Source organism: Mustelus asterias, chromosome 3, assembly GCF_964213995.1.
Source record: "Mustelus asterias chromosome 3, sMusAst1.hap1.1, whole genome shotgun sequence".
NCBI lineage: Eukaryota > Metazoa > Chordata > Chondrichthyes > Carcharhiniformes > Triakidae > Mustelus > Mustelus asterias.
In genome coordinates this window covers 140,680,517-140,699,923 of record NC_135803.1, presented here as the reverse complement: position 1 = coordinate 140,699,923, position 19,407 = coordinate 140,680,517, and the positions used below count along the sequence as shown (strand labels likewise).

At 42.7% G+C, this 19,407-nt stretch overlaps 1 protein-coding gene across 1 annotated transcript in view; it reads right to left on the bottom strand.

Moving 5' to 3' along the window:
• LOC144491876 (stabilin-1-like) overlaps positions 1-19,407 on the bottom strand; it is a 213,167-nt gene that overhangs the window by 116,000 nt on the left and 77,760 nt on the right. Inside the window, exons 18-22 of the mRNA XM_078210166.1 lie at positions 17,283-17,441; positions 15,925-15,987; positions 8,995-9,093; positions 5,244-5,330; positions 3,916-4,027 (exon numbers count right to left, since the gene is read on the bottom strand). Coding sequence (XP_078066292.1) covers positions 3,916-4,027; positions 5,244-5,330; positions 8,995-9,093; positions 15,925-15,987; positions 17,283-17,441 — 520 coding nt within the window. The remainder of the gene's footprint in view (positions 1-3,915; positions 4,028-5,243; positions 5,331-8,994; positions 9,094-15,924; positions 15,988-17,282; positions 17,442-19,407) is intronic.

Sequence of the window (19,407 nt, the reverse complement as noted above, 5' to 3'; positions counted from 1 at the left end):
ACCAATGTGTACCACGACTTGTGACTGTTTCCCCTCCCCCTTCAGAATCCGGAAAACATGGTCTGAGACGTCACGGACCTTGGCATCCGGTAGGCAACATACCATCCGTGAGTCTCTTTTGCTGCCACAGAACCTCCTATCTATCCCTCTAACTAACGAGTCCCCAATAACTATTGCCCTCCCGCTCTGCCCCTTACCCTCCCGAGCCACAGAGATGGACACAGTGCTGGAGATCCTCTCACTGCGGCTCACCACTGGTATGTCATCCCCCTCAACCGTATCCAAAGCGGAATACTTGTTACTAAGGGGAACGACCACAGGGGATCCCTGCACGGACTGCTTCCTCCCAGCCCCTCTCACCGTCACCCATCTGTTTTCATTCCTCGGAGTAACTGTATTCCTAAAGCTTCTGTCTATGGCCACCTCTGCGTCCCTAATGATCCTAAGTTCATCCAACTCCAGCTCCAGTTCCCTAACACGGTTTTGGAGGAGCTGCAGATGGGTGCACTGGTTCTGGACTGCCCCCACCATCGGGAACATTCATTCAGAATCCACCCTGTCTAACCCTGTTAGAATTTTATAACTTCCTATGAGATCCCCTCTCACTCTTCTCACTCACTGGAATCCCATATGCATTCTTAACCACCTTATCTACCTGTCCTGCTGCCTTCAGGGATCTTTGGACATGCACCCCATGTCTCTCTGGTCCTCTGTACTTCCTAGAATCCTACTATTCATTGTGTATTCCCTTGCCTTGTTAGATCTTCCAAAATGCATTAACTTACACTCTTCAGGATTAAATTCCATTTGCCACTGTTCTGCCCCTTGACTAGCTCATCTATGTCGTCCTGTACTCTAAGGCTTTCCTCTTCAATATTTACCACAACACCAATTTTTGTGCCATCTGCGAACTTACTGATCATATCCCCCACATTCATGTCTAAATCATTTATGTACACTACAAACTGCAAGGGTTCCAGCACCACTCCCTGTTGTACAGCACTGGACATAGGCTTCCAGAGACAAAAACAATCTTCGACCATTATCCTCTGCCTCCTACCACTAAGCCAATTTTGGATCCAATTTGTCAAATTGCCCTGGATCCCATGGATTCTTACCTTCTTGCTCAGTCTCCCATGTGGTAGCTTGTCAAAAGCCTTACTGAAGTCCATGTAGACTACATAAACTGCACTGCCCTCATCTACACACCTAGTCACCTCCTCGAAAAATTCAATCAAATTTGGTAGACATGATCATCCCTTGACAAAGCCATGCTGACTATCCTTGATTAATCCTTGCCTCTTCAAGTGGAGATGAATTCCGTCCCTTTCCCTCAGAATTTTTTACAATAATTTTCCTACCAACTAGAATTAGGTCCCACTGAGCTGTGTCCCTCTGTGCTGGTGGTCGGTGCAGGTGAGCGTTTTGACCAATCTTTTGCTGTGGTATCCTCTTGCTCCTCGTCTGAGGTGGTGTTGGGGCTGGAGCTGAGGGCCTGGCATGTGTGGATGGTGAGTGGAGCCATTGATGGGATGAAGATGAAGCTCCAGAGGTGAGGCCAGATGGAGACGTGAAGGTGTGCGTTAGACAATGAGTGGTAATGTCTCTTGAGCTGGCAGTGAGTGAGATCAATGATTTGATTTAATTTATTATTGTCACATGTATTAGTGTACAGTGAAAAGTATTGTTTCTTGTGTGCTATACAGACAAAGCATATCGTACATAGCGAAGGAAAGGGGAGGGTGCAGAATGTATTACAGCATTGTTACAGAGTTTAAAAGAGTTAGAATAGAGTTTTAAAAACATAGAACGGAAGTAAAAGATAGAATTAGAGGGTGTGCTGGGCACAGCCCACAAGGAGTCGCCACGCTCCATCGCCATCTTGGAAAATGTGAATGTGCGATGTGCTTTTGAGTGTGAGTTGAGAGTGATGAAATGATTGATTTACCCTGTCAGCATGGATCAGATCATTCATCCTTTTCCTGCACCGATGGCTGACCTCTTTGGTGCTTCATTAACACTGACCACCATTGCTACTGCCTTCAAGCTGGATTGGTCACCTTGCTGGACCTCCTACAGTCAGAACAGGGGTAGAGGACATGGCGGCAGGCCTCACAGGTGCTCCAGTGAAGCATCATGGAAGTTGGGAGTTGCTATTTTCTTGGGCTTCATGGGCCATGCCTTCGGTGGGGCAGTCCAAGGTTGCCGACATTGAGAAGGCTGTGCGCAACTGCACTTTAAATATGTCGCCTGGAGTAAGGAAGCAGTGAGCTGATGGCAGGCGAATTAGACACCGCCCCCCGCAGCGATCCAGTGTGTTTCCTGTGTGTGCATAATTAATGCGTCAAAGAGCAGGCGATACAGTGTGAAAACCCACCATTGCAGCCAGTGGGTAGAACACATTTTTCACACCTGCTCCCGTAAGAGGAAAGTGGGGGGTGGGGGAAATCCAGTCTGCAAGAATTCTTTCTGCAATGGAATATATTCTGTGGTGGTTGCACACAGGCAGTTCTATAAAACAACTACAGCAAACCGAAATTGCCAACAAATTTTGTGAACTTGTAAAGCTCTGTTTTTTTGCTTGTTTAAATTGCATTATTTTCCTTTTAACTTGTTTATCAGCACACTCATCTTGGAACTGGATTTTATTCTGGAATAAAAAGCATTTTATTGATTTTTACTGGCACGAGATCTGTGTTAGATGAGAGCTGGGGGTTATTTTCCAAGTACTGAACGTGTTACCAATGGAGAGGGTCACCCATTTCCAGCACATACGGGGAAACGGGAGGCAACACAGCCATTCTGTGAACATGCCTCCTTCTAATTTACAATGTTCACTGGGATGAAATACTGATCTTCGACTAGCTTATTTAAAATAAGTTAAGTCAGGGGCAATCGTAGCGTAACCCAGCCACCTGGAAGTTGCTAATGATTGCACGGGGGCACGGTGGTTAGCATTGCTGCCTCAAAGCGCCAGGGACCCAGGTTCAATTCCGGCCTTGGGTCACTGTTTGTGTGGAGTTTGCACATTCTCCCTGTGTTTGCGTGGGTTTCCTCCGGGTGCTCCGATTTCCTCCCACAGTCCAAAGATATGCAGATTAGGTGGATTGGCTATGCCAAATTGACCCTGGTGTCAGGGGGATTAGCTAGGGTAAATATGTAGGTTTACAGGAATAGGGCCTGGGTGGGATTGTGGTCGGTGCAGACTCGATGGGCCGAATGGCCTCCTTCTGTACTGTAGGATTCTATGATTCTATGATTCTACGATTGGGTGTAATGCTGATTTGAGAGCCATTGCAGTCACTGCAGAGTAATATTAGGTGGGGAAAATCAATCTTCTGATTTCTGACCTGACGGCTTACATTAAAGTGACCCAGCTGATATCTATCCGTATCTAAAATTAACCAGCTGGTATCTATCTCTATCAATTCATCTGTAGTGTTAGTTGTTAAAAGTTATGCACTGTTAGTGACATTAAGAGAAATTCTACAAGTTAATAAATGATAATACAAAAAACAACTTTGCGACTGGCATCATTAGAATCCCAACAGTGCAGAAGGAGGCCATTCAGCCCATTGAGCCTGTACGAACAACAATCCCACCTAGGCCCCATCTCCGTAACCCCACATATTTACCCTGCTAATCTCGCTGACACTAAGGGGCAATTTAGCATGGCCAGTCTAACCCACACATCTTTGGCGTGTGGGAAGAAACTGGAGCACTCGGAGGAAACCCACGCAGACACGGGGAGAACGTGCAAACTCCACACAGTCATCCGAGTCCGGAATTGAACCCAGGTTCCTGGCACTCTGAGGCAGCTGTGCTAACCACTGTGCCACCATGCCGCAGCTCATATTTTCTCTTTATCTGCAAACCCACACTGACACCGTTTGTGAAGTTTGTAAATTCACTGACCTTGGTTGCAGTTTTCACCATGTTTGTTGTGACCAGAGCAAATGTGACAAGCAATTCCTTTAAAGCTTGAATAACATTTGCATGAACCATCTCCTTCTATTCCATCAGTGCACTGTGAAGAATAAAATTAATCATTTATTATTGTTAAACTTCCAAAGGATTTTTTTTTGAATGAACTCCTTCATGCCTTACATTCCGAGCAGCTTTAACGTAAGTGAGACATTTGAAATATTATCTATCTATTTATCTGGATAAAAAAGGAAAGAATGCGCACTTATATAGCGCCTTTCATAAATATCATCACAGCCAATGAATTACAATTCAAATGGCCATTGTTGTTATCTAAGTAAACAAGGCACCCAATGTGTGCACAGAATGAGTAACCAAGGAATTAATGTTGGTAAGGGAACTCTCAAATCTCTGTCACTACTGTCACCACAACAATATCTTGCAATTAATATATGCCTTTTATCACAGTAAAATTCTGTAAGATCCTTCACAGAATTGTAAGGAGAAGGGACTCTGAACCAAAGGAAGATGATTAGAAAGTGAAGCCCAAAAGTTTGAAAACAGGGTTGGGCTGAAAGAAGGTAGGGGAAGGCTTTGAAGTGTTTACGAAGTGAACTACAGGAAATGGGGCAATGAGTCTGAAGACCAGGCCACCAGTGGTAGATTAAAAGGAGACAATGATAAACAGGAAGCTGGAATCAGGGAAACACGGGAGGATGTGGAGGCTGTACGGCTGGAGGAAATCTGAGAGAAAATGATGGGCGGGATTTTATGGCCTTGCTCGTCCTGAAACATAAAATCCTGCCCGAGGTCAACAAATCTTTCCATGGTCTGCCCCTCGCCTGTTCCGATTCCCATGGTAAAGTTACAGCTGATGGGTGAAATGATACAGGGATAGAATTCAGGGCAGGATTTTCCACCCAACCCACCACAGGTTTCATGGCAGCAGAGATGACCTGCCATTGGCTGCCAGCAGGCTCCTTTAGTCCTGCCGGTGCCACCGGGGTATCCCATTAAATGCACCCCTTGTCGCTGTGGAATTCGGCCCTTTAACGTTGAGGTAGGAAGCCAATGTGGGTCCAGTGGGCCTAGTATGCTGACAAGGCCTGAGGATCGATTTCAGTCAATCAAGAGTCTTACTTTGGGTGGCATTGGTCACTGAGTCTTATACCCGCCTGTGGGTCCAGACTAATTTCCATCCCAAAGTGCCTAAAGTCCAATATTGCAGCAGGAGTTTATTATTTCCTCATAGATATTTTACCATTTTTTACTGACATAAATTTGAAGAATGAAATAGGGTGAATTTTCCAGCAACTTACTTGTCCGTGTCCATAACATGGGTTTTTGAAACCACCAAAGCAAGGTTTACAATCTGGACCGAAGAACCCTTTGCAGCATCCTGGTTTCTATATCGAAACAGAAATATCAGGTTTTCAGCACATTTTAAAGGATCATGGAGATTCCCTCGCTGACAACAAGCTTTATTGTAAATTGAATATTCATGTACATTATTTTGAAAATTAAGGCTACTTCCCCCATCCCAACGGAACCATATTGGGATGGATTTTAACTCCGCATCCGGAAAGCAGGAAAGTTGGTGGTGAAGTGGGATGGGAGCTCACAGCCTTTCCACTTGGTAATTTCCCTGGCAGGCCTTGCTTGATTTTAATGGCCAGACCTCAGTTTGCCCTATTGGCCATCTGCTTGTCTATAGTAGGCAGAGAGTGATAGCTAGCAAGGTAAAAATAGAGCAGTCCGGAGGCCACCTGCCACATCTTGGTGGGGAGTGGCGGATAGAGGGAGGAATTGGGGCCATTTTGTGGGTGTAAAGGAGGAGCATGAGAGCAGTCACTCACTTCCTTCTGGAGTCTGGCCGAGTTCCTCCTGGCCCCACTAAGAAACATCTTTGACTTACCTTAGAGTCATAGAATCCCTAGAGTGAAGAAGGAGGCCATTTGGCCCATCGAGTCTGTACTGACTCTCCAACAGAGCATTTTACCCAGGTCCTAGCACAGAACCCCATGTATTTACGACACTAATACCCCTAACCATCTTTGGACATGAAGGGGCACTTTAGCATGGCCAATCAACCAGACCCACAAATCTTTGGAGAGTGGGAGGAAACCGGAGCACCGACCACAATCCCACCCAGGCCCTATCCCCATAACCCCATGCATTTATCCGAGCTAGTCCTCCTGACACTAAGTGGCAATTTAGCATGGCCAATGCAACTAACGTGCACATGTTTGGACTGTGGGAGGAAACTGAAGCACCCGGAGGAAACCCACACAGACAAGGGGAGAACGTGCAAACTCCACACAGGCAGTCACTAAATGCCAGAATCAAACCTGGGTCCCTGGCCCTATGAGGTGGCAGTACTAACCACTGTGCCTCTGTGCCACCCTCATTCCCTTCTTATCCCCTGCCAGGTTTTGCTGAATGACTACCCACTAAGTAGAGTGCAATCATCTTCCTATGGAGATTACATGAACTTAATTAGGATATATTAATGAGGCTTCTGCCAAGGTCAACTGGACACCTAATGAAGGGCAAAGATAAGATGGCAATGGGACGAAATTGCATAAGAACACTGTGTGCCTATCCTGTTTCCACCAGTAGGGTGGGTTAAAAGATCCCCAATTTTTCAACTGTTCTCTGCTATTTCCAATCTCCATTTTACCCAACAAGATCATCAACTTGCTTCCAGGCTTCAAGCAATGAAGTTGCGAGATAAGAAACCCATGTATTTTTCTATGAAAGTCCTTCAACTGTCTTCTGCAGTATTTGGCTGAGATGGAAATCGCCGCGTGGGAATTACGGTTATGGTCCAATATCCTACCTGTCAGTACCTGTGCTAACACCCTAAACTAATTTATAGAAATTTCCTCTGTCATGACCTCATGAATATATGGCCTGATTTCCTGTATTCACTATTTCGAGTGAAATCGTAAACATAATTCTAAAAACAATACATTTAGTTTTTGGTGATAGCTTGAAACAGGCAATATCATGAAAATAAACATTGGGTGAGGAATTTAACAGCCGCTCAATCTGTTCTTGTGCATTTTGCATTATTGCCAAAAGTTAAAAATACCTCCAATGTATTTATGACTCTGATATTTCCTGACTGTTCCATCAGTGATTTGCAATCAGAAGGAAGAACAACATCCAGTGAAGTAAAAGGTAAGCATTTTCGAGCATATATAGAGCTTTATGTCCAGTCACTACACCTGCCCCTTATAGCCCCTCTCGCAGTGTAATGTGCTACCCCTTCATATCACACAAAAGATGCTAGTGATGTTATTCTAAAATCGCCAATATAATGCACCCTAAATCCATTGGACCCAATGACTTAAGGAAGGTCAGGATGGTGGCCTTACAAAGGGAACGCAAGAGGTTAGGTGTTAGATTCCAGGTGGATATTTCAAGATGTTTTGTGTTGGGTCAGGCAAGGAAAAGTACATCAGACACATCATTGCATGTCTAAGCAGATGTTGAAGGGTTGGCTCTAGATTTCTATGCCATTGCGATGTGTTACAAGGCAGAACAAAGCCCTACACAGGATGGATTCATCTAAACTAAAACGCCCCATTGAACAATGGGGGATTAGTTAAACACAAGATGGAGGTGGCAAAAGTGTAAGTATGAGGTGTATGGAGAGATGTATGTTTGAAAATATAGGACAGTATTCAAGGAGAAAGATAGTGACAGAAGTGGAGACAAGGAAGCCAGGTCTTATCTAACATGCCCAGCTGTATCCATGTTTATGTGTGGAGAGATCTGCGAACTTCAGCCCAGATATTTTTGTGAACGGACAATGCCTCAAGTGTCATTCCGCCTCCATTGGCAGCCCATCAAAAGCAGCCAATACAATTATAAAGGGCAAGGAATGCACATGTTTACACTTTACTGATGAAGAATAATGCAGCAAAACCTTCCAAAATACAGAATTCCCAGCAAGACAACTAATGCAAGGGGCATAGTGCAACAATGTTTACCAGAAGATGCAAAAAGAAATCTGCACAGAACACCAATATCTACCTACCTTTAAGAGGCTTTCTTGAATAGGACAGACCCCAAGATCCCCGAAGCACCCATTTCAACTGGGCAAGCAATAGGCTGTAGGCAGTCCCTCACCACCAGTTCAAAGTTCGGGCGAGGGGTCTAATGTAAATAAATATACAATTAAAGTGAGGGACGCGCATGCTGGAAGCACGGCCTCATCTTTGGCCCAGAAATTGCCTGTTAAGTCATTGGGTGCACTACTATTTGGGTATGTACAGGCCGGGACTTAATTTTCCAACCCTCTCCCTTTCTCCCTTCCCCAGAAGCACCGCCTGCAAGGCTCCCCACCCTTTGTGGCCTGTTGGTAGATTTACTTTGGAACATTTTACTACAAGTGACTGTTGAGACAGAAACATGATCACTTAGGAAGAAAGTGAAAAAGTATTTGGAAAGGAGGAGCATAAAGAAAGTGAATAAAGATCAAGGAAATGGGATTAGAATGGGCAGGTCCTGACGGAGAGCTAGCATTGGAACAATCATGAAGAGCCTAATCGCCCCCTTCTGTGCTAGAAATTCTACAATTTGTTAATCTTTATAGAAATGAAACAGCTGTTGATAATTCAAAGCAGCCCGCTTTTTGCTTCTGACCCAGCTCTGACTGGTCACAAACTGAAAGGAAATCATATGTTCTACAATAACAGCGCTATCATTTTATACTGTACTCCACCTGCCAATAAAAACACTGCAATGACCGGACATCAATATCCCAATGAGCAGCGCCTCATCATTATTATTTCAAAGCTCATTTATTTTTCTCCAACCTCCAACAAATTCAAAATGGCACACGTTCTTTAATCAGCAAAATATCCTGAGGTTATCATTTAACAACGTTTTTGCACATTAATAATATTTGGTTTATTACATTGTAAAATGCTGTTGAAATGTTGGTACTGTTCTAAATCCCCAAATGACGCAATTTATCAAGGCACAAGGTCAGATGAATAATGTGCAGCTCATAAATCATTAATTCATTGCAGTAGACATGACGCAATGCAAGATACTTACAACAACGGTCTGGTTACAATGTCTAGCACAGCCAGAGCTCCTACTATAGATAACATCATCAATTGATATATCGTACGCGCAATTTTGTATATACGTTTCCTGCAGATACAAAAGTTTTGCTGTGAATGAAGTTGCTGTACAAATCACCCACTTCTCATAAAAACACATGAATATTAGACATACAAATTCACTCAATTATCGTGCAACATTGAAAATTAGTTATGTTCATTGGTTTCAGAAATTATGTAAATATTATAATCCATCTGTTAGAGTTATGCATGCTCTTGATACTATATGCACTTTATTGTAGTTTTCAAAGTGTATTTTCTATAACATCTAATCGGTTGAAATTGCAGTTTGTGCTCTGAGCATATTAATATGAAATTGTTCTGTCAGGGATTAATCTGATTATTAAAACGCCTTTGTTAAATCAGTAAACAAAGGAATTCCACATGAATATATTACATGACTTGGAATGATTTCACCACATACGGACATAATAAGGGAAAAAAGTGTGAAAGTTCACGTGCAAAGGATGGAAGAGTTAATAATTATGCGATACTGTCTCTTGCTGGGAATTGCGGCCATTTTGTTTTTCTTTTGGGAAGTGATACTGATCTTTTTCTTTAATCTTAGATTTCTTCATGTAACATAGCAATAAATATTACTCAAGATAAAAATGGATATTATGAATTTATTTGCAAATGTCTTTGTTCAGAGTCAGGTGGTCCATGACAAGCTGAGCACTTATTTTTTAGTTCTTGGGATATGAGCATTGATGGCCAGGCCATTATTTATTGCGCATTTTCCATGCTCTTGAGAAGGTGGTGGTGAGCCACTTCTTTGAACTACAATGGGGCACACCACAATGCTTTAGGGATCGTTTTTCAGGATTTGGACGCTGCTACAGTGAACGAAGAGTGATATAGTTCCATGTTGGGATGGCCAATCAGAGGCCAGCAGCGCTTGCGCTCAGCAGCATCGCTGGGAAGGCCAAGGCTGCTCCCAGAAAGACAGGCACTGGAGTCCCAGGATCAAGGATCAAGCGGCAGCGGGATGTGACCCTTAAGCGGTCATTAATTGGCCACTGAAGGGCTTCAGTTGATGGCAGAGCCAAGGTTCGACCATGAGTCTTCCCTCCCTCAACTTAATTTTGGCGGAGGTGGGAAGGCAGCAAGATTCCAGTACACCACCACTGCATCTAAGGAAACACCCTTCCCACCTCACCAACAAGAGCACAAGGTTGCAGCTGTTCACTCTTTCTTTCTCTCCACAGACGCTGCTAGAACCTCTCAGTATTTCCAGCATTTTCTGCTTTTATAACATAAACTGTAGAGATGACAGGGGAACATTGCAGTCAACCTTTCAAACAAGTGTGTTGATTTGGTCTTCTCAGTGTGAATTATACTGTCACTTAACACCCAATTTACTGCTGGCTGCATTGATCTGTTATTAAATAAAAGCAAATTATTGTCGAAGCTGGAATATGAAACCAAAAGTTAAAGTAAAAGTTTATTTATTAATCACATGTAGGCTTACATTAACACTGAACAAAGAGCAAAGAAAATTACAGCACAGGAACAGGCCCTTCGGCCCTCTAAGCCTGCACCGGCCATGCTGCCCGACTGAACTAAAATCCCCTATCCTTCTGAGGACGATATCCCTCCATTCCCATCCTATTTATGTATTTGTCAAGACACCCCTTAAAAGTCACTATCGCATCTGCTTCCACTACCTCCCCCGGCAGCGAGTTCCAGGCACCCACCACCCTCTGTGTAAAAAATTTGCCTCGTACATCAACTTTAAACCTTGCCCCTCGCACCATAAACATATGCCCCCTAGTAATTGACTCTTCCACTCTGTCTATGCCCCTCATAACCTTGTAGACTTCTATCAGGTCGCCTCTCAATCTCTGTCGTTCCAGTGTGAACAAACCAAGTTTCTCCAACTTCTCCTCATAGCTAACGCCCTCCATACCAAGCAACATCCTGCTAAATCTTTTCTGTACCCTCTGCAAAGACTCCACATCCTTCTGGTAGTGTGGCGACCAGAATTCAACACTATATGACTTGCCAATTTTTAAACTCAATGCCCCGGCCGATGAAGGCAAGCATGTCGTACGCCTTCTTGACTATCTTCTCCACCTGCGTTGCTACTTTCAGTGACCTGTGTACCTGTACACCCAGATCCCTCTGCCTATCAATATTCTTAAGGGCTCTGCCATTGACTGTATATTTCCTATCTGTATTAGACCTTCCAAAATGCATTACCTCACATTTGTCTGGATTAAACTCCATCTGCCATCTCTTCACCCAAGTCTCCAACCGATCTATATCCTGCTGTACCCTCTGATGGTCCTCATCGTTATCCGCAAATCCACCAACCTTTGTATCATCAGTAAACTTACTAATCAAACCAGTTACATTTTCCTCCAAATCATTTATATATATTACAAACAGCAAAGGTCCCAGCACTGAGCCCTGAGGAACGCCATTTGTCACAACCCTCCATTCAGAAATGCACCCTTCCACTGCTACTCTCTGTCTTCTATGGCCGAGCCAGTTCTGTATCCACCTTGCCAGCTCACCTCTGATCCCGTGCGACTTCATCTTCTGCACCAGTCTGCCATGAGACACCTCGTCAAAGGCCTTACTGAAGTCCATGTAGACAACATCCACTGCCCTACCCTCATCAACCACCTTTGTCACTTCCTCAAAAAACTCGATCAAGTTAGTGAGACACGACCTCCCCTTCAGAAAACCATGTTGCCTGTCGCTAATACGTCCACTTATTTCCAAGTGGGAGTAAATCCTGTCTTGAAGAATCCTCTCCAATAATTTCCCTACCACTGATGCAAGGCTCACCGGCCTGTAATTACCTGGATTATTCTTGCTACCCTTCTTAAACACAGGAACACCATTGGCTATTCTACAATCCTCTGGGACCTCCCCTGTAGCCAGTGAGGATACAAAGATTTCTCTCAAGGCCTCAGCAATTTCCTCTCTTGCCTCGCTCAGTATTTTGGAGTATATCCCATCAGACCCTGGGGACTTGTCTAACTTAATATTTCTCAAGAACCCCAATACTTCCTCCTTTTTGATCTCAACATGACTCAAACCATCTACACACCCTTTCCCAGACTCATAATCCACCAAGTCCTTCTCTTTGGTGAATACTAATGCAAAGTACCCATTTAATACCTCACCCATTTCCTCTGGATCCATACACAGATTCCCTCCTCTGTCCTTTCCTGGGCCAACCCTCTTCCTGGCTACCCTCTTGCTCTTTATATATGTATAAAAAGCCTTGGGAGTTTCCTTAATTTTGCTGGCCAATGACTTTTCATGACCCCTTTTAGCCCTCCTTACTCCTTGCTTAAGTTTCTTTCTGCTATCTTTGTATTCCATACTTGCTTCGTGTGTTCCCTTCCTTTTTCTCTTTGACGAGGCTCACAATATCTCTCGTTATCCAAGGTTCCCAAAACTTGCCATACTTATCCTCCATCCCAACAGGAATGTACTGGTTCTGAATCCCTATCAACTTACACTTGAAAACCTCCCACATGCCAGATGTTGATTTGCCCTCAAACATCTGCCCCCAATCTACATTCTTCAATTCCTGCCTAATGTTGTTATAATTAGCCTTCTCCCAATTTAGCACCTTAACTTGAGGACTACACTGATCTTTATCCATCAGTACCTTAAAGCTTACTGAGTTGTGGTCACTGTTCCTAAACTGCTTCCCTACTGAAACATCCATCACCTGGTCGGGCTCATTCCCCAGTACTAGGTCCAGTATGGCTCCTTCCCTAGTTGGACTATCTACATACTGTTTCAAGAAGCCCTCCTGGATGCTCCTTACAAACTCTGCCCCATCCATGCCCCTAGCACTAAGTGAGTCCCAATCAATATAAGGGAAGTTAAAATTTCCCACCACAACAACCATGTTACTTTTACACCGTGCCAAAATCTGCCTACATATCTGTTCCTCTATCTCCTGCTGGCTGTTGGGTTGCCTATAGTAAATCCCCAACTTTGTGACTACGCCCTTCCTATTCCAGAGCTCTACCCATATTGAGCCCTCCGAGGTGTCCTGCAGTACAGCTGTGATACGGCAATGAAGTTACTGTGAAAATCCCCTAGTCACCACACTCCGGTGCCTGTTTGGGTACACTGAGGGAGAATTTAGCATGGCCAATTCATCTAATCTGCACATCTTTGGACTGTGGGAGGAGACTGGAGCACCAGGAGGAGACCCACGCAGACACGGGGAGAATGTGCAAACTCCACACAGATAGTGACCCAAGCCGGGAATCAAACCTGGGTCCCTGGCACTGTGAGGCAGCAGTGCTAACCACTGTGCCACCGTGCCGTCAGCTTTGACAAAGGGTCATCTGGACTCGAAACATCAGCTCTTTTCTCTCCTTACAGATGCTGCCAGACCTGCTGAGATTTTCTGACATTTTCTCTTTTGATGTGTTATTAGTTGTCTTTTAGATGTGATGTTAATCATGCTGTTAATTACAAATCTCGAAGTTAATTAATTTAGGTAATTAGCATATTGTTACAAGATGCCATTCTCATTAGAACATGGAAATTGTCTTTGGGAATAAATGATAAACACAGGAAATTTCAGACTGGTGAGCATGACAAGCCCTGCAACACAAACCCACCTGTGAATACCTAACAAGTATTCATTAAGTACTCTAATTGGACTGTTTGTGAGATTCAGAATTTATGTTCCTCATCAGCTATTAAATGTCAAATTTCATTGTCATGGAGATTGGTGCAACTTAGGGAAGTCCTCTGGTTTCAACTTATCTGTGTAGTTGCTGAGAGAGTTAGTTGTAGTTTAGACCTTGTGTGGTTTGAAACTCACTGAAATAATTTGCAGTACAAAGAGCATTAATTTTAACCATATCTACCAGATGAATGGTGAATATGAGAAATATAGCACGACCAAGCATGCTTACTTGAGGGCCACCCTCATTCGTTGTAATAAGCTCTTTTAATTCTGACTTGGTTCTACTCTCGAAGAAAATCAGATACTCAGGATTTGCAGCTCTCATCATTTTAGCCTATCAGTGAAACTGCGATGCCTTACTCTACTGAGTGCCATTGTTCTGGGCAACTAGAAAATCACTACACTGGGCTCGTGACATTGAGATTGTTACTATTCAATCAATTTGGTCTGAGTCCAAACCGGACAAGCGCATATTGTGACTCACATGTAGCAACATTTATTCAAAAGGTCGCCCATCAGGATTTGTCTTTTTGACATTAGAAGCATTGGTCAGAATTTGATTGCTGACCTGTACTGTTACCTCCTCTCATTGGTCTCAGGGTGGAAAGGAAAACAATTAGTCAAAGTTCCCAATCCCGATCATTATCGAGGAAGTCAGCATTTTCAGGAAAGGAGAAGAAAACTGGCCAAACAAATGACTCATAATTAGCAGAATATTTTAAAGCATACTTACTCAAGACTGTCTCAAGCCAAGATATGCAGGGCCATGGGGAAAGAGCAGAGGAGTGGGACTACTTGGTTAATTCTTTCAAAGACCATTACATGTCTGCTGGGCCAAATGACCTCCTTTTATGTTGAATGGTTCTATGATTTCAAGCCCTAAACAATACCATATTATAGCAAATAATTCATTGTTTATATGTTTTAGAGTATAGCTTTTGCTTTTATTTGAATTAAACGTTTAACTGTAGAAAATAGGATGGACACAATTAAGGCAAGGTTGGAGAATTTTACACTTAAAGGTTTGGGGTCACGTTGCCACAAAAGTTAACACCCAAAAAGGTGAAATCATAATTCAGCACATGGGCTTACTTGGCTAAAGAGCTGGTGAGGTGATATGTGCAATGCTCATAATAAGGACAGTCCAGAGAGATGGTTTTGTTTTAGGAGGTAGAGCTAAATTACTTTAAAAGCATTCAGTAAACTGTGAAAGGTTGTAAAAAACAATCATGTGATCAAATCAAAGGAAAAATTGTAAATGGTGGATAATTAAGCTAAAGGTTGGTTTGAGGACAGCCCAGAGCAGATTACATTGTCATGGAGATGGGTGCAGTTTAGGGAAGTTCTCTGGTTTCAACTTATCTGTGTGGTTGCTGAGAGAGTTAGTTGCAGTTTAGACCTTGTATGGTTTGAAACTCACTGAAATAAGATGGCCAAACTAAGTGACAGTTAGCTAGACCTGTGCCGCAAGCAGAGAAAAAAACTAACATCATCATTCGGCATGCGGAATGCAGGTGAGGCTTAATCTCAGTTTAAATTTTGTGAGCGAATGGAAACTTGAAGATTGCTCAATGGGATAACCTACTGAGGTGTCTGCAGAATCTTGCGGTAAAGAATGCAAAAAGATTTGCCTGAAAGCATTGGAAAAGTCACCCAAAAAAGAGACTGAGACATCCACCGTTAAGAGAAAGCAAATGAAAGTGTTACCTTTGAGAATAGCTGGAGCGGAGGAGAATTCTCCAGAGGGTTGCGGTGAATTTAAGTGTGGCCCCGACTGAAGATTGATGTGGTTTATAAGAGAATTTTTGGGGGAAGTAAGAAGTAAACATGAATGCCTAACATACGTTGCTGTAAGCTGTACTTATAGCATTTGCATTGTTTGATTTGTTCTATATTCAATAAAATCTGTGTTTTGCTAAAAGAAAGTGAAGCATAATTCGATGGGTTTGAAGGAGGTTTTTGGCTTTCTACTTAGATGTCAATGGTCCTTGACCGGATCGTAACAAGACAAGAAATTCAGCGCATGTTTTATACAATGATAGTTGTCAGTGAGCTTAAGGCCTCCGTACTCTTAAAGAGCTTGAGATTCTCTTGTGGTTGGTGATTTACTCAGAGGAACAACTGAGTTAAATTAGAACTATAACTCAATATGCATTGCGTGTCAGAATAATTGAAATGTTCAGTTACCATTGGCGTGCTTCCATCTGGGCAGTGGCTGTCATTCAACGAGGAACAGTCTCCACAGGGAGCCTAAAGAACATAGAAGATTAGAGCAGCAAAATTAGCTGGAGGCCAATGGTAAAATCTAGGTCTTACCTTACGGGGTGGATGTTGTGATGCCTCAAACCAACAGCAGCCAATGCACATTGGAAAGCTGTGGGCATTTTGGTCAGTGGTAGTGGGACTGGTGGATCTGCTAGGGTAAAAAATGTATGGTCCATTTTTGGAAGCATGTTCCAGCAATTGTCTGAAGCGAGTGGCCTGAGGCTCGCCTAAGGCATTCCTGATAACTTGCCACATCCTGCAGTTCTTCTCAGCTAATTCTGAAAAGTGGGATAAGGTGGTGAAGGCAAAGAGAATGGCAGAAAGTGTGATCACAGGCTGGCAGTCACATTCAGGGGCCGCTGTAGTGCCAGGAGGATCAGTCCTGCTCCTGCTATGTATCAGATATACGTGAACACAGATTCAGGCTTAGATATCCAAACTAGTTAATTTGATGTCATAGGAAGAGATACTAAGTTGGTTAGGATTGTATTCATTGGTGTTTTGAAGAGTGTGAGGGGATCTCATAGAAACTTATAAATTCTAACAGGGTTAGAGAGGGTATATTCAGAAAGAATGTTCCCGATGGTGGGGGAGTCCAGATCTAGGTGTCATAGTTTGAGAATAAGGGGTAAACCTTTTAGGACTGAGGTGAGGAGAAATGTCTTCACCCAGCGAGTGGTGAATGTGTGGAATTCACTACCACAGAAAGTAGTTGAGGCCAAAACATTGTGTGGTTTCAAGAAGAAATTAGATATAGCTCTTGGAGCTAAAGGGATTAATTGATATGGGGGTAAGGCGGGATCAGGGTATTGAATTTGATGATCAGCTATGATCAAAATGGATGGCATAGCAGACTCAAAGGGCCAAATGGCCAACTCCTGCTTCTGTCTTTTATGTTTCTAATCATAGTGGGCCCAAAACCACAATTTTCATTTTGCTTCACATATGCAGATTCCTGTTTTGTTTCAATCATGGGGATTGTCTTAATATGATGCATTACTCTAGTATCCTTTAATGGATTGAAATCAAAATGCACTTCAATCCCATGGGAACAGTCTGTATAATGAACTGTGTCATCAGATAAAGGTATTCATTGTACTGCATGTATTAATACATGTTACATCATTTTAATAACCCTTGCTACTTTGCTTAATATTCCCATTAAAAAATAAATGCAACTAAACTAATTGCATTAATAAACACTTCAAGCAAAATGAATGATTGCCAACTGTACAAAATAGTCGAGCTACTATTACCATTGTAAGGTTACTTGGTTTTACCGTTATTATGCGATAGTGAATTTCATCACATCTTTTTGGCAAGATGGGGAGTATTGAAGGAGGAATGAGGATGCCATCCAAAGTGTGAATGATGCCGTTTGAGGCAACAATATCTCTTTTATATAAAGGAACTCCTTTGTCACCTAACACAATCTGCCCCTGTGAAAAGACAGAAGAGGATTTTATTCAGTCAGATTCATGCTCGAATCTGGATTACATTACTTTGTGATAATTTCTCGATTTTTGCCCAACTCATTACGTCGTAGCATTTTTCCAGCCAGAATTTTCCAACTAAAAGTCTTATTGCGCCCCAATTGCCTCACATTTTTCTTTTCCGAATTTTAAAAACATTTGAAATACTCACTACTTTTTATGCTCCAGAATTAATATTTGACATTGCTCCAATGATCTATAAAATATTGGACTAATAAAATTCAGCTATCCACTCATAGTTAAAGAATCGCCTGCAATAGTTTATTTTCCCATTCCCGCACTGTTACCTATGTTGGCCATGCAAGGATCTATCTATCCTTGGCACCTTGTATTTCTCATTTGTATGCAGTACCTCAGCGAAATTATTCAAACACAGTATCATTTTCCACATGTATGCTGAAGACAGCCAGCCCTACTTCACCATCACAACTCTCAACAACTCTAAATTGCTTGTCCAATATTCAGCACTAGATGAACAGCGATTTCTTCCAATTAAAGATTTGAAATAATGAAGCCATTAACTTTGGGTCACATTCTAAAAATTCTGTTAATCAACTCCACCTCTCCCCTGACAACAGTTTGAGGCTCACCTGAGGTATAAAACTCAGATAAGCTTCCGACCACATATCCTTGCCTCGCTCAGACCCCTTCTGTAATATCACCTAATTCTGCCTCTGTTTCCATTTACCTGCTAATTCCGGATCCATGCCTTTATAACTTCTAAATTTACTCTTCTAATGCAGGCCTGGCTCTCCTCCTGTCTTCTACCCTCTTAAGCTTGAGGCCATACAAATCTCTGTTGCTGATTTTTCAATGCACATCAAGTCCTGTTCACCTATCAACCCTGACCTACATTGGCTCCCAGTTAAACAATGCTTCCTTTTTAACATTCACATCACTCTTTTTTCAAATCCCTCCGTGACCTTGTCACTCCCTATGTGTGTAACCTCCTCCAATCCTACTGCTCTCCCAGATATCTCCACTCCTCCAATTCTGATCTCTTGACCATCTCTAATTCTAAGCAAACAAACATTGGCGGCTATGCCTCAACTGCCAAGCCCCGAAGGTCTAGAATTCCTTCCCTATAACTCTTTTAATGAACTTTGGCGTGATTTTCCAGCCGTTCCCACTGGCTGGATCTTCCAGTCTTGCCGATGGCGATCCTCGGCCATGGGTTCCCTGGCGGCGGAGGGTGCGAGTAACAGGAAACCCCGTTGACAGTGGCGGGGCCAAAAGATCCCGCCACCGGCCAATGGCAGGTCGCTGCCGCAAAACACGCGGGGGTGTGGCAATCCTACCCTTTTTTTATTTCCATGACTTCAATGGGTGAGTCACATCTTCGCTATTAGCCCTTTTACACTGCCAAAGCGCAACGCCCTGGGTCGATTGGACTTCTTTAAAAAAAAGCTTAAATTTCTGGCATTTTGTAATTGTATCTTCAAAACTGGACATAATAGAATAGAATTGCACATTTGTTTATTTCAGCAAATAATTTCTCAATGGCAAAATTAAACTTGTGAAAACTAGGAGGCAATATTATGTGAAATAGACTTTTTTAAATAAAAGATAGAAGCTTCAGATAAAAAGTGCCTAGATCATTTGAACATCTTTAGTTAGCAAATTGTGCTAATTCCACAAGCCAAAATACTGTAGCGATTTGCGTTAAAGATAGCCTAATGCATTCAGGGTGGTGAAAATAGCTCAGAATGGAAGGCTTACATCCACAAAGTGCCTTACAACTTTATGGAATTGCCTCATGACTTTATGAAATATCACAAAGTGATTCACATAAATCAGTTTTGAAGAATGCTTAAAGAAAGAAATATTCTTACTGCTTTTAAAGAAGTAAAGTCAAGTGAGATTTATAACTATTGTATGGAGCACCATTTGAAAATCAAAAACATGTTTCCTG